Below are 13,105 nucleotides of genomic sequence, written 5' to 3'. Positions count from 1 at the left end.
TGCACTTTTTGGCTGCTGAACACAAATCTTAGAGCAGAATATCTCTATTACGTCACGAGATTTGAGTCACGAGATATCTGCTATTAAAGTTGCTGAAAATCGCGATTTTAACATTTTTCGATAATTAATACAAAAATCTGTAGAAAATCGTCTGTAAAATTTTATGACATGAGGAAAAGTGTTTTGGTTGTTCAGTGTAATCTTTAATGACTCGGCTATCCGATATAAAAAGTCGCGTAAAACTACGCTGCAACTGGACGTTTTTTACGAGACGCGTCTTCGTTTTCCTTCCGACGTACTGCCCAGGAGCGAACGATCGCGTTACCCATATCCCCGGATAATTATCTCCGCAGGCAGGTGAGAGTTCCGCACGTCTCATTAGCGCGAGTCGAGACAGAGATTCATGCCTGCCGGAACTAATTGGCCAACCGATGAAGCGTCTCCGGAGATTCGTCGATTGATCTCACCGAGCATGGAGTTCCGAGCGCAACCGTTCGATGTGGAGGCCGTCTTCGCGAAGACGAGGAGGAAGCGGCCGAGGGGGCTGCGCGGCCCGAACTCACCTCTCTACGCGTCCATCTGGCCGATGGTGCACATCGTGCGACTCTTCGGCTTCGCTCCTTATAAGTTTTCGCAGGACCGGCTGGTGCCGTCAAACGGCTACCTAATCTTCTCGGCGATCGCCGCCGTGCTCTACAGCTACATACTTTACGTGATAGTTCAGAGATTTACGAACGTCAAGCAGGACCAAACGACCCTAAATAGGACGGAAAACGCAAAGGTCGGTGATGAGCGAAAGAAATTTTTCGGGTATAACTGAAAAAGAAAAAGTAGATGGATCGAGAATTTATTATTCATCCATTCGCGTGAAAGTGTTCGGGGGAAGGGGGGAGAGGGAGAAGGGGATAAATTATTGCGGCATCGATCTTTCTCGACGGAAATTATAACTCTCCGCGGAATTCTGGACAAAATTATGTTGGCAAGGAGAGGAAAAAAAGGAAATAGAAAAGAAAGTTAGAGATTTGAAAATCAGAAAAATTTGTAAGTTTTACGGATGACGAATGTTTAAATGTGTTTTCTTTGTGTTACGCGACACAAGAATCGCCAATAGAATCATGTCCCGAATTATGCTGATTACAATTATTTCAAGTTGGCTCCCGAAACGATCGTTCAGGTGATCATCAACTACAGCGTGGTGGTATACGAGCTCGGCCTGACGGTTTTCATGAGACGCAGCTTCACAAGGACATGGAATGCCCTGCAGGACTACGACGAGAGCGTCAGACAGTTGGGCTATCCTCGCAAGGAGACGAGAACCGCGATTGCCGCTTGGATTCTCGCTATAGTAACAGCGACCGTGTGGACCACAGTCAACAGATCCGGGATGTACGCCTTTCTCGAAACATGGATCTACAATATGGGATATATGCTGTCGTACGTCGGTACTTCGATAGCCCTCTATAAGTTCGTGGGAATAGCGTATTTTCTCGGGCAACGGTTTCATCATCTCAACACGATCGCGATAAAAAACCTCCCGTCGCCGTCGCCTCGAGAGAAAACCACGCATGTCAGCAGAAAGGTTGGAACTGTTGAAATCAGCAATCTTATTTGCAGAGGATTTCGACGAGTCTTGAATATAAAAATAAAAAGAGAGATATGTATTTTTTTTTATGTTTTTTTCGTACAACTTGGGGTCGAGATAACTTCTCAGAATTAATATATTTGTTTCCCACCGAATTCGTAAAATATAGAGGAAAACGTTTTAGACGAAAGTTTTATGGTACTTGATATATTTTACCATTATATATTTAGAATTTGACGAAAAATATTTTTTTCGGCGTATTTTTACTCGCCACTTACGTGCTGTAAGTAGTAAGTAGCTACAGACGCGTTGCGTCAGCCCCGCTTGCGAGTGGAGTCGCTGGACGCGGCAGTAAGTAGTCACAGACGTTCCGCATCTGGCGAAGTATCGCGCGTATGGGCGGGGCTGATGCAACGCGTCTGCTACTACTTACAGCGTGGCGTCTGCATCTCGTCTCCCCAATAAATCGGGTCCATTTTGGATTTCTGAAGTTTAAATACAGATCAGCGATCTCAAAATCCCCAAGATATCATTGATGATCAATATCGTATGATCCTAAACATATTTTTCGCTCCGCCCGTCGCATAGCGTACTTACCGTGTAAGGAGTGAAAATGGAACAGGCTGTATAATTATCAGTAATATTACTTTCTGCTTCGCGCAGTCAAGATTTCTTCCGCTCAAAAATATCCCTCGCGTTGCTCAGAAAATTAAGTTTACCTTGCTTATCTTCGCGTTTAAATTTTTACACGCACGAAAGACGATCCAGAGTCTACACAACGATCTCATGCTCGCCGCGGAGAATCTGGAGTCCCTGTACTCTTGGTCACTGCTGCTCTGGCTGTGCAATCTCAGCGTGCACGCCGTCAGCAACGTGTATTTCATCATCGAGTGGGTACTTATGACGTCGTGGGAGACGGTAACGTGGCCACTGATCTACTGCATGAGCGCCTGGCTTTTGGCGGTCCTCATCCAGCTCCTGTTACTCCACATCGCCTGTGACTTCGCTTCCTCTCAGGTGAGACTCCCCCCGTCCGATGCAAAGCGGTAACGCGAAATCGTTTTCCTTCGCCTCGATCGTCTCTCGTGATAAGAAACGTTAAGATAACAATGCGCAATCACGACGAGAGAGTTTGTGAAACTAGTGCGCAAAGTTGACCTTTGGCTGTACGTACGTAGATTGTCGCAGATACGTTAGAAATTAACGTATATTTTATTTAGTTTCTATTTTCATATAAAATGGAAATCTCGTTTGTATGTTTTCCAGGCTAATTATATGGGTCCAGTTCTTATCGAGTGGCAACTAAGATTGATGAGGAGAAATGAGGTGAGTAAATGAGACCCTAATTACGTCTTTCTTTCGAAAGAAATCACGCGAGATCGCTTGTAAACGTGACATTTCCCTAATCAAACTTTTCGCTTTTATCTAAACGTAAAGCTCCTTTCATTTGAATACAAAGTTTTCTAGGGACGACGCTTTAATTCCGTGTCGCTTTATGATCGTTCTTTCAAAATGCGCACGTGTGAGCAGCAGCAGCCGTTTCTCGCACGATCGCAATCCGTATAAGAACTTTCTCTCTAATTCAGGAATGCACCGACTCGACGCTGCAATTTCTAAATCGAAAGCTCAAGTTCTCCGCCGCCGGATGCTGCTACGTGAACTTGCCGTTGTTACGATCGGTAAGTAACAAGAGCGAAAGGCACTGGATTTTAACACGTTCGTTATTAAACTAGAATATATACGACTCTTTCCACAGACTACCTTTTATTTTTCCTTTTTTTTTTACGTAATTGTGCAAAACACACATTTAATTCGATAATGTGGACATGGAAAAAAATTTTTTTCTGTCGTACGTATGTGACGCTGATAGCGAACGTGTTAATTGCACGCTCACACGTACATCTTTCATCTTTATTCTTATACGATTATTTAAATACACAGTCCCCCTGTTAATTAATTTCTTACAGTATAGTATATTATTTTAGAAAATCTCGGGATAATCGAAACATATCGATACGATACTATGGTTCGCCGATTCTATGGTTCACAGATTCTAATTTGCTTTAAAGTCACACATCGGGTATATACATAAAGTTATGCGCGTACGTGTCGAAAGATAAGAGGCGCTTTGTAACGACGGGCACATTATGCGCAACCGAGACTCGCGATATTGCCGTCGAGATATAAATAAATAAAATCCATCGTGTCAAAATTGCAGAATCGCAATGAATTATCTACAGTGTTTCTCGTGGAAAATTAAACACACCGCTCACCGCGACGACGTTATCACGACGACACTTAAAGAGGAACAGGCAATCTCGTTTTCTCGACACGTCGACAGGTCAATGGTGATAATGAGAAACGCGTCTTACGAGGATCAAAAGTACCGCTTGATAACTGCGATAGCAAGTCTCGTTAACCCTCAGTATTTCGTGAGCTATTTGGGGAACAGTAAAAATTTGAATCGACTGTAAAATTTGATTGAATTACCAGTGAGATCTGAAATTTTCATCCAAGGAAATAGATGATAAAGAGAGTCTATATTTGTATGCGTGATAGTTTTCATCAATTTACAGAGAAATTGCGAGCAAGTAAAGTCACAAGTGTTTCCGAAATGATTCACGAATCACACGGCGTAAGCGAATATTAAAGATTTCCTTTTTCGTGTAAATAGTAGTCTGTGTAAATTGTAAAAAGTAGTGACTTGAAATAATGTCAAAACATTCTTCTCCGATTTTTTGCACTTATACACAACGAGATAAGTGGTCCTATCCACGAATGATCCATAAGTCACATAGTGTTAGCAACAGTGAATCATATGGAGGGTTAAATATCCTCGTATTACGTAAATATTTTTATCACACAATCTGTTAAAGAGAAAGCGAGAGAGAGAAAGAGTGAGAGTTCTCGAAAAATGAAATATTCTCGGTGATGGCTAGCACGTGGAGTCACGAAGTAGCTTCGCCGGTCGCGACGTCGTTAATTATTCATCCGATGGTAAAACTTCTCGCGAAATAATCGCGCGATCGATTCATGTCAGCGGGCGATACAGGCGGGGCGCGCCAGGGAAGAGCAATTAGACCGTCCGTCTCTACGTCAAACTGTCACGTTCGGCTTGAACGTTCGTTGCTTCCGACGCGACAAAGGTAAAGGTTAATTGGCCGCAGTCCGATATCTCAGGTGAATCCTGCGGCGGCGTATAAATGCCGGTTTAAACGTGCCCGTAAATCACGCAAACGGCGACGCGATCTCTGCGATCTCCGTCCGGCTCGCGGGGCAAACTGGACGGAACTCCTTACGCGCGCGTAACCGGATCAGATAGCAGTCGCACGGAATTGGTACTCGGGCGAAACTTTACGACTCGTGCAGTTGTACACTCGGAGAAAGAGAGAGAGAGGAGAATTCTCGAGAACCTCTCGCAAGATTCTCCCAGGATAACTCCCATGCTCGAACTTCGCTCCGGTCGAGTAATGTCGTTGTATCAACGCTTTTTCGCAGCTAGTTACCGATTACGTTTACGAAATCTCCGTATGTGTCTGGCTGATAACGCTGGTGTGACGATCGAAAGTTAATAATTCGATGAAACATACAGATGAAATATGATCAAATACAGGATGTGGAAATAATTCTGATATTACCACCATCTTCGAGAAAAGACAATTTTATTAACAACTAGATGAAGATGAAAAAATGTGCACATTTACAAAATGTACAAATGTCCGAAGTGATGGCATCGGTATCGGTAATGCTAATTTCTGTTAGATACATTTTTCTCTTGTTCTCGTATTCCCAAGATATTCAAGATGGTAATAATCCCACCCTGTATAATATAATATGACATGATATAATATGAGAAGGAGATACGTGAGATTTTTATGTATGATATGATATTATCATATCGCAATTTGTTAATTCATACAGGGAGCTTGTGACACACATGAAGAAAAAACAAAAATCAATCTCTTATTGTCTACATAATGACGGATATGACCATCATATCGTGATATATAATTTTGCCATATGATTAACTGTGAGTTCGACCTTTAGTACTCTTGAGTATCTTCGTCGAGTTTTACCAAGATTAAACTTGCTTCCAGATCGCCGCTTTGCTGGCCACGTATCTAGTGATATTGCTGCAGTTTCCGTCCTGAGGGTGCCCTGGAAATAAAAGCGAGGAAGTATCGTAAGGTCGTTCTGCGTATCTCGCGGTTATAAATTTCGAGTGCGTATCCCATCGAGTCGAACTCGGTCAGTTCTGCATCGATGATCCTTGTACAATATTAGACCGGATAAGTATGTGTAGGTTGAAATCGAAACAGCTGAATATTGTTTGCGAACGCACAACACAATCATTATAATAAACCTCGTTTGGTCTCACGGTAAAATAAACTTGGACGCGAAACATTTCGAAAGTTTCACATCTCCTGTCGTATCGTATATCGCGATGAGCGCAACAAAATTTTTTCTTTAGCGCGTGTGTGTCTGAAAATCGTCGAAAAAATGGCTCCGCGATTAATTCGATTAAGTTGACACGCTTAATCGCCGTTGTGAATACCTTTGTGCCCCTTATTCGCCGTAAAATTAGAAATTTTATGCCCGATTGCGCGTCTGCTCGGGTCTGCCGATTTCCGATAGATTCTCTCCGGAACGTGTTCCTCGCGCCGAACCACATCCGCTTTAAACTCCTTTTCGCCGGCCGGCGGCGCCGGCGGCGACGGCCGAGGTTGCGCGCAGCCGCATTTGCATGCGAATTGTATCCGTCACTGATTACAGCAACTTCTTTTAAATTCGGCGTACCAAAGAAGCCGCTTTTTATCATGCGAACGCCGCAATTCAACGACGTCGAGCGAGTCATCGCGCGATTCCGCACGCCTGCAGCGAAATCATCATTGAACAAACGCGCGATCTTGAGGAGGAAAATTCGCCCGATTAAGTTCCCACTAATTTCCATTAACGTAGAGAGATTTCTATTGGCGTGGAGAATTTATACTCACGCAAATCTCGCAGTTCGCAAGTTGATTCGTGGATAATTGACGGTCTGATGTAATTCGCGTACAAATAATTCCTCGTCCTCCGGAGATCGCAGCTTGATCACGCGCGCGTGGTATTTATTATAAATTATCGCTCGCTTCCGTTGCACCGTTGTGTTCCAAGCTGACGCTGAAGAAAATTAACAATTTCATAAATTACAAAGGGCACATTGCGACGACCCGACAACGCGCGGCTCGTCACGCGCACGTTTATTCAATCTTGTGCGCGCGATTTATCGCCGACTTAACCGTTGAACGAGAAAATTCTTTAATACAATTCTGCAAAGCGGTCACCCTCGCTCGCGTCTTTCGAAATGTAACGTGTACTGGGTGTGTATAAAATAATCACCGTTCCTTCGAACCGGAGACAGAGGAAGATGGAATGTGACAAGCAGACCGGGACGAGGGTCGTAACGAAACGGGAAATAAAAATTATTCGCTATTCTTGTGCGTAAAAGAAAGCATTACTTCTCCTCCCTATTTTTCTATTTCTTTCTACAATCTTTCGCCAGACATTTGCACGATCATCTTACTCTTACGATCACAAACTTTCTCTCGAAATAATAGACAACTATATTACTAACTTCCAAACTATGAAGTCCTTGGAGAACATGCTCGAAGAAAAAAATTAATGTATTTTTCTGTTTCTCTCTTTCTCTGTTGTCTCACGGGAGTTCTTCTTGAACAAGACGTATCGAATTCAATTTTCGTTACGTCAATGGTACCGCTGACATGGGGAATTATCATAATCAATAACCGACGGTTAACGGAATTCTGGCAAAACGCAGCTCCTCTCAGCTCTGTGTTCCATAAAAACACAAAGCTTCTACGTTTCGCGAAAGTTCCTACGGGATAATCGAGAATCGTCGCTCGAACGACTTTTCGGGATACTTCGGGCGTATATTTCAGCGCGTTAATAAAACGCCGGGGAGAGTTGGCGGAAGGACATCCGCGGTGACGTTCATCGTTCATCCGAACTACGCATATATCGCGGAGAGATGTGTATGCCATGCGCTGCGCTTGAAATTCGACGAAGGTCGCGAGAGTCGTTCGATAAAGCTGGATATGTTCTACGAGTCTTTTACACGTGCATTTTTCACGCGTGTTGTACGCACGCATCGCGCGTGTTTCGCTTTATTATTTGCCGAATTACATAAAGTGACGAGTGTGTGTTCATTTGCAATCGTGCCGCAGCTCTTGGCTCGTTCGCTGCGCTTTCGCGCCATTTCTGTCGCAAAAACAAAAGAGAAACCAAGAAGATCGATGCAAGTACCGTCGCGAGTATTATGACTCTTGAGAATCTCTTGCGAAGGATTGCCCTCCCCCCCCCCAGCCGATGCACATCGGTAACACGTGTGGTTTCTCCGGCGGCGTATGTAAAACCGCGAATTGTAAAACAGAGAGCTTCTCACGAGCTTACGATCGGCCGCTCAGGCCGGCGAAGCGACTCGATGTCGCCGACTTCTCCCCTGTTATCGACACATTTTATTAGTTCACGTCGAGAGCAACACGGTCGCCTCGTGGAGCGAAACAACCCGGCTGTATCGGCGCGCGTACCGCGCGAAAACGCGCCGATCGACGTGCTTCGAACGGCGAAAGGTCCGGACGTTGATAAATGAAGGGGCGAGGGGGGGGGGGCTGCGGAACCGTTAAAAGCGAGCAGGGTCGCCACGATGTTTGGAATTTCCGATTTCGACAACGTTCTCGCCATCTCTCTTGCGCGCGCACGCTTTCTTTTTCTTTCCGACCACCCGCCAACACCGTCGATCTATTTGCTGGTAATTCCGGTAATTCACTCGTTGAATAACAATCTCTCTCTCTCTCTCTCTCTCTCTCTCTTTCTCTCTCACTCATCGAATACACGCGCCCACACATTCTCCCGAGCGACGAGATCTTAGACGTTAGATAGCAAAAATGGATCGGGATGAGGGAGGAAGAGAGAGAGAGAGAGAGAGAGAGAGAAAGAGAGAGAGAGAGAGCTGCTGAAATATTAAAATCCCTGGAAGACGTTGTAGAAAGTTTGGAAATCCTGAGGAGTTTAGGAAGCTTTACAGTTTAAGTACTTGCCACGTAGTTAGGAATTTTATTAGCCCGCGTCGATGCACGTACCAGTGCTGTCAATATAATCCGGGTATTTTGATAACCCGCGTAATACTTGGGGGCTTGGGGTTTAGCCGTGTTTTCCGAGATCATCCTGGTACCACATGCACTCGTATTCACGGACATTATCCCGACAACCAAGGAATAGTAACGACTAAATAACTACGAGTCTGGAATACATTCGTTCGTTACTTGTTATTGTTGGTAAGTCGAAGTTTTAGTCTTAGCGTTTTAAGTTAATATTTATGATTGAAGCAGCAAACTTGCTGGGATACAGAATATATTTTGAGTGAATTTGATGCTTATGATGAACTTATGGTGTATACTCGCGGATATATAAACTTATGCGATACTTGATACAAGTAAAATTTACTTGAACATATATTGAGTATATATACTTTTTCACTTGAGTATATATTTTCCTGTGTGTGTACGTACGAGGGAGGTCGGAGACGATCGTACATTAGCGCGATATCGACGAAAAATATGATTTTATAGATTTTTACAGAGGAGGAGGGCGTGTTTAACGAGACAGGAATAACGTGAAGCCCGTACATTTTCACACAGCTTAGGACAGTGTAACTTCATCGGGAATTTCAACGGCTCGTGTTCGTAAACGACGATAAACCATGATAATTTCACATTACACGGAATTACAGAGGAAAGAGAGGATCGCGCGAATTCACGACGCGTCGACGTTTCCGTCGGCAGATTCGTTTTGCTACAAAAGAGAGAGCGGCGAGGAGACGACTCCGGTATCAAAAACGCGCGACGCTCGGTGAAGAGCGCGACTCGCGCGCTCCATTTCTAGCGATACACGCTCGGGCTGGATTCCACTCGTCGGCGTGAATTTTATGTAGATTCCGCTTTGATGTAAATTTTATTAGTTTACGCCGAAAGCGCTCCGAGCAACGGAGAAGCGAGTTATTCCCTTCGCCGCTGTAAAAGGAGAGCCGCCGCGCCGTTTTGTATCGGAAAGCGCGCGCAGATTCGACACTATCAAAGAAATTATCCCATAAGCGCGCTAAAAGTAGCTAGTGGAAAATGTCGGCGCTGAAAGTGCCAAAAGTATCCCTCCGCTTCGATAAGTACTCTCTCCCTCTCTCTCATCGTACATTCACTTATCCATCAATTTATCTATCAAGTGACTATCGTCACTTAATTTCAGATTTTTGACAAAATGGCACGATCTAAAAGAGAAAATCGATCTGCACAAATTTTAGTCACAAACTTTTCAAACCAATGTTCAGCGTCTGAAGAAGAACTTAAGCCAACCTTAACGTATGATTCGATTATGAATATCGTTCTAAAGAAGTTTGCCCTAAAACAGTTAATAAACGTTTTTCTTCCACCTATTAATCCGTCTATCTATCTTTAACACATGTTGACGATGTGATAGTCGTTAGCTTTTACACGCAATCGGTTGATAACATACGATTTTGGTCGGACAGGAAGAAACGTGAGGTGGGAGGGAAGGGTTTCTCCCGCGGAAGAACATGAGAAGTAAAGGAACTTCCTCCCCTGGGACACCTCGTCCACTTCGTCTTGTTCTCGCGGAATGCGCGATTTCCAATTTCAGTGGTTTTTCGGAAAAAGAGGAAACAAGGAAAAAAGAGGAGAGAAAAATAACGGTGTCGACGGTGAGACTTCGCGAACGACGTTACGATGCGCGAACGTTGGTCGCGGCGGGAATGAGGGGGGGAGAGAAGCGGTGAAAATCGCCGTCGACAGTCGGCAGTGTTACCGCGACGGCATTGCATCTATTTTCCACGCCATCGCTCCGGAAAATTGCTCCTTTCGTCGGCTTGCGCGCCGCTATTCTCTCCCAAGCAGATGCACGCGAATTCTTCCCGATACACGTCGCTGCACGCGACGTCTCAAAGAAGAATTTAGCGCGACATGTACAGATATAGCGGCGGAACGGCAGAAATTAATCAAGAGTCGAATAATGGAAGCGGTGTTATCGCCGGAAATGAATTCTGATTTGATAGATCGACCTGTGGAAATTTTTTCTCCGGAAACTAATTCTGGTGCGGAAGGGTCGTTCGCGAAACCGTGTCTCGTGAATTTCGAGGTGCTATTCTACGCGTCCTTTGAAAATTAATCGAATAGAAAAAAAGGTGGTATCATAGCCTCTCGTTTACATTTTGTACAATAACTTCGTCAATAATCAATATTTATATTGTTGATAGACAATGCCGAATAAAATTCGCTGCCAGCTTCAGTAAGTTAGAAAGAATATTAAAGAAAAAGTTGGTGAAAAGAACGGCACTGAAAAAAATTTGTTTCCACGTAAATCGTAGAGAAAGGAAGCCCAGGGTGTGAAATATATAGCGCGCGTTCACTGGAGGGTTAAGAGAAGCTATAATACCTACGAGGACCATAATACTATCTTTTCCTCTATAAATTTTCACGGGAGAGAACAGAGCTGGCGAAAGCGGTCGCCTTGCATCGTGAGGAATTCTACGACGCGCGACACTGTCAATCGGTATTAAAGTCCAAATATCGCGCGATTTCGTCAATATGCTACCAGCAGATCTCGTTATATTAATTTGCAGTGGTTCACGGCACACAGGGCTTCCCCGTTAATTCGATTTAACGAGTTCGTTAACTCACCTGCCCGATAATGCCGGTCTCAGAGTCGTGGGATCCGGGGAGAATCACCAGAATCCCAAATCCTGGCAAGATTTATAGCGGAATGAAGTATCCGACATTATTCCGGTTCGTTAAGAAAGCTTAAAAGCCGCTTCTCGAAAAGAGAGACACAAGCGTGTCCGGAGACGCGAATTCCTCGTCAAATTTACTCGGCTCCAGGCAAAACGGACTGCAATTCTCTTTGTCTCTCCGCAAACTCTCCGCAGGAGATTCGGTAAATGGAGGGTGCGTGTCAGATTACTATTCTCCCCCCTTTGAATCGCTCTCGCTTCGTGTGATCTTATCGCTGAACTTTGACATCTTGCGGAAAAAGCACCGCGGCGACCGAGTAAATCTTCGCAGCCGGGCAGGATGGATCCGATTCTGAGATGGAAGAAGCACGCTAGAAAACTCGTTCGCAAAAGAAAAGGATCCCACCGAGGAAGAAAATGGCCTCGGACGTGGGCGAGTTTCGTTGGATGTACTTACGTCACCAGCGTAGGCGGGGAAGCGCCAACACACTCGCGTCACTATCGTCCCGTTTCGATGTGTCAGAAGCGACTTTGCCCCGAACGTTCAAGGGAACAATGATCAAACGCGAAAGGTCAATTTTGTAAAGCGCACGTCGTGTTATTAATATTTATTCTATCCTCGCGTGACACACACGAGCGATATTTCTATTGACCGCTTCGCTTCGCGTACAATGTGTCGCTGAAAAGTAGCTCCTCGATTCGGCGGACGTTGGTAAAATCACTCGTCATTTACGGACGCTGCAAATATACCGCGTCTTGCTTGACTCTTTTGGTTAGTTAATTTTCATATAGATTTTTCGACACAAATCGATTCCTCCGTTCATTTTGCGTATAAAAGTAATGAGTACATCGAAAAGTGGATATTTTTCGAGATACTTTACTTTTTATTACAGTACAATAAAATACGAAATATTTCGTAAAGTATTCATCTTTCGATAACATCACCTTAACACACTTTTCTACATAATGAGAGAGAAATCGATTAATGATATTAATTGTTGCACATCGGTGCATCGATGCATTTGCAAAGTGCAATGAATTTCTTTAAGGTTTCTCTAAGTTCACAGCGATCGATTCCATCTGTCATTCAATGTGCGTATCGAACAAAGTTTCCATTAAAATGGATCACCTGTATCATTCCGCCTCAACGTCGCACGTAAAGTAAAGCACACACTTATGGTTAAGCGCAGCGAAAGTGTTAAGAAAAAGAAAAAAAAACGGAAAAAAAAGGCGGAGAGACGGCCGACCGCACCAACCATAATTATCGGAGATCGATAATTACGACGAACGACCGCTTTAGCCTCTTGAACCAAATCCTCGAATCGTGATATCCCGCAGGATAAACGCGGACGTCGTCGAAGGATTAAGGGAGCGAGCGTGATTCTCGCGGTAAGCCTCGTCGCGCATGACGGAAACTCGAGGACGAGAGTGAGAGAGCCGTTTTCCTTCTCCTCGAAAAGAGTAGTTACTGCTGCTGCTGTTGCTGCTACTCCAAGGTACTCCAAGGTAGATTCCACATCGCAATTCTGGGCCGCGCGCGCGCGGCGATAACGTTCGCTGGCGCATCGTTACCTGCAATTTCCACTGCATTACAACAACCCGGCGGAGAGTTTCGCCCACAAACACGCAACACACTTTTTCTCTTTCTCTCTCTTCCCAATTCTATTTCTCTGTCTCGTCCTTGCTCTCCGTCCGTATGTACACTCGCCTATAACCGAACGATCGTT

The 13,105-nt window shown here is 44.5% G+C and overlaps 1 protein-coding gene across 1 annotated transcript; it reads left to right on the top strand.

The window, feature by feature from the left end:
* Window positions 1-323: 323 nt before the first annotated feature.
* On the top strand, window positions 324-5,916 carry LOC106745510. The gene is made up of 6 exons (XM_014621180.1): window positions 324-781; window positions 1,175-1,579; window positions 2,342-2,599; window positions 2,849-2,908; window positions 3,169-3,261; window positions 5,680-5,916. Exons 1-6 carry the CDS (start codon window positions 404-406, stop codon window positions 5,731-5,733), a joined length of 1,248 nt encoding a protein of 415 aa, XP_014476666.1. The 5' UTR covers window positions 324-403; the 3' UTR covers window positions 5,734-5,916.
* Window positions 5,917-13,105: the final 7,189 nt, after the last annotated feature.

Source organism: Dinoponera quadriceps, unplaced genomic scaffold (genome assembly GCF_001313825.1).
Source record: "Dinoponera quadriceps isolate SergipeBrazil2010 unplaced genomic scaffold, ASM131382v1 scaffold1578, whole genome shotgun sequence".
Taxonomy (NCBI): domain Eukaryota; kingdom Metazoa; phylum Arthropoda; class Insecta; order Hymenoptera; family Formicidae; genus Dinoponera; species Dinoponera quadriceps.
The sequence above is the reverse complement of the archived record's forward strand: the minus strand, read 5'-3'. Positions and strand labels throughout refer to the sequence as shown.

Excerpts from the sequence above, each read along its gene's own strand:
- LOC106745510 (XM_014621180.1), top strand. The coding sequence starts at position 404 with ATGCCTGCCGGAACTAATTGGCCAACCGATGAAGCGTCTCCGGAGATT. Across the intron at positions 2,600-2,848 it reads GTGACTTCGCTTCCTCTCAG|GCTAATTATATGGGTCCAGT; the intron begins GTGAGACTCCCC and ends TATGTTTTCCAG. Across the intron at positions 3,262-5,679 it reads ACTTGCCGTTGTTACGATCG|ATCGCCGCTTTGCTGGCCAC; the intron begins GTAAGTAACAAG and ends ACTTGCTTCCAG.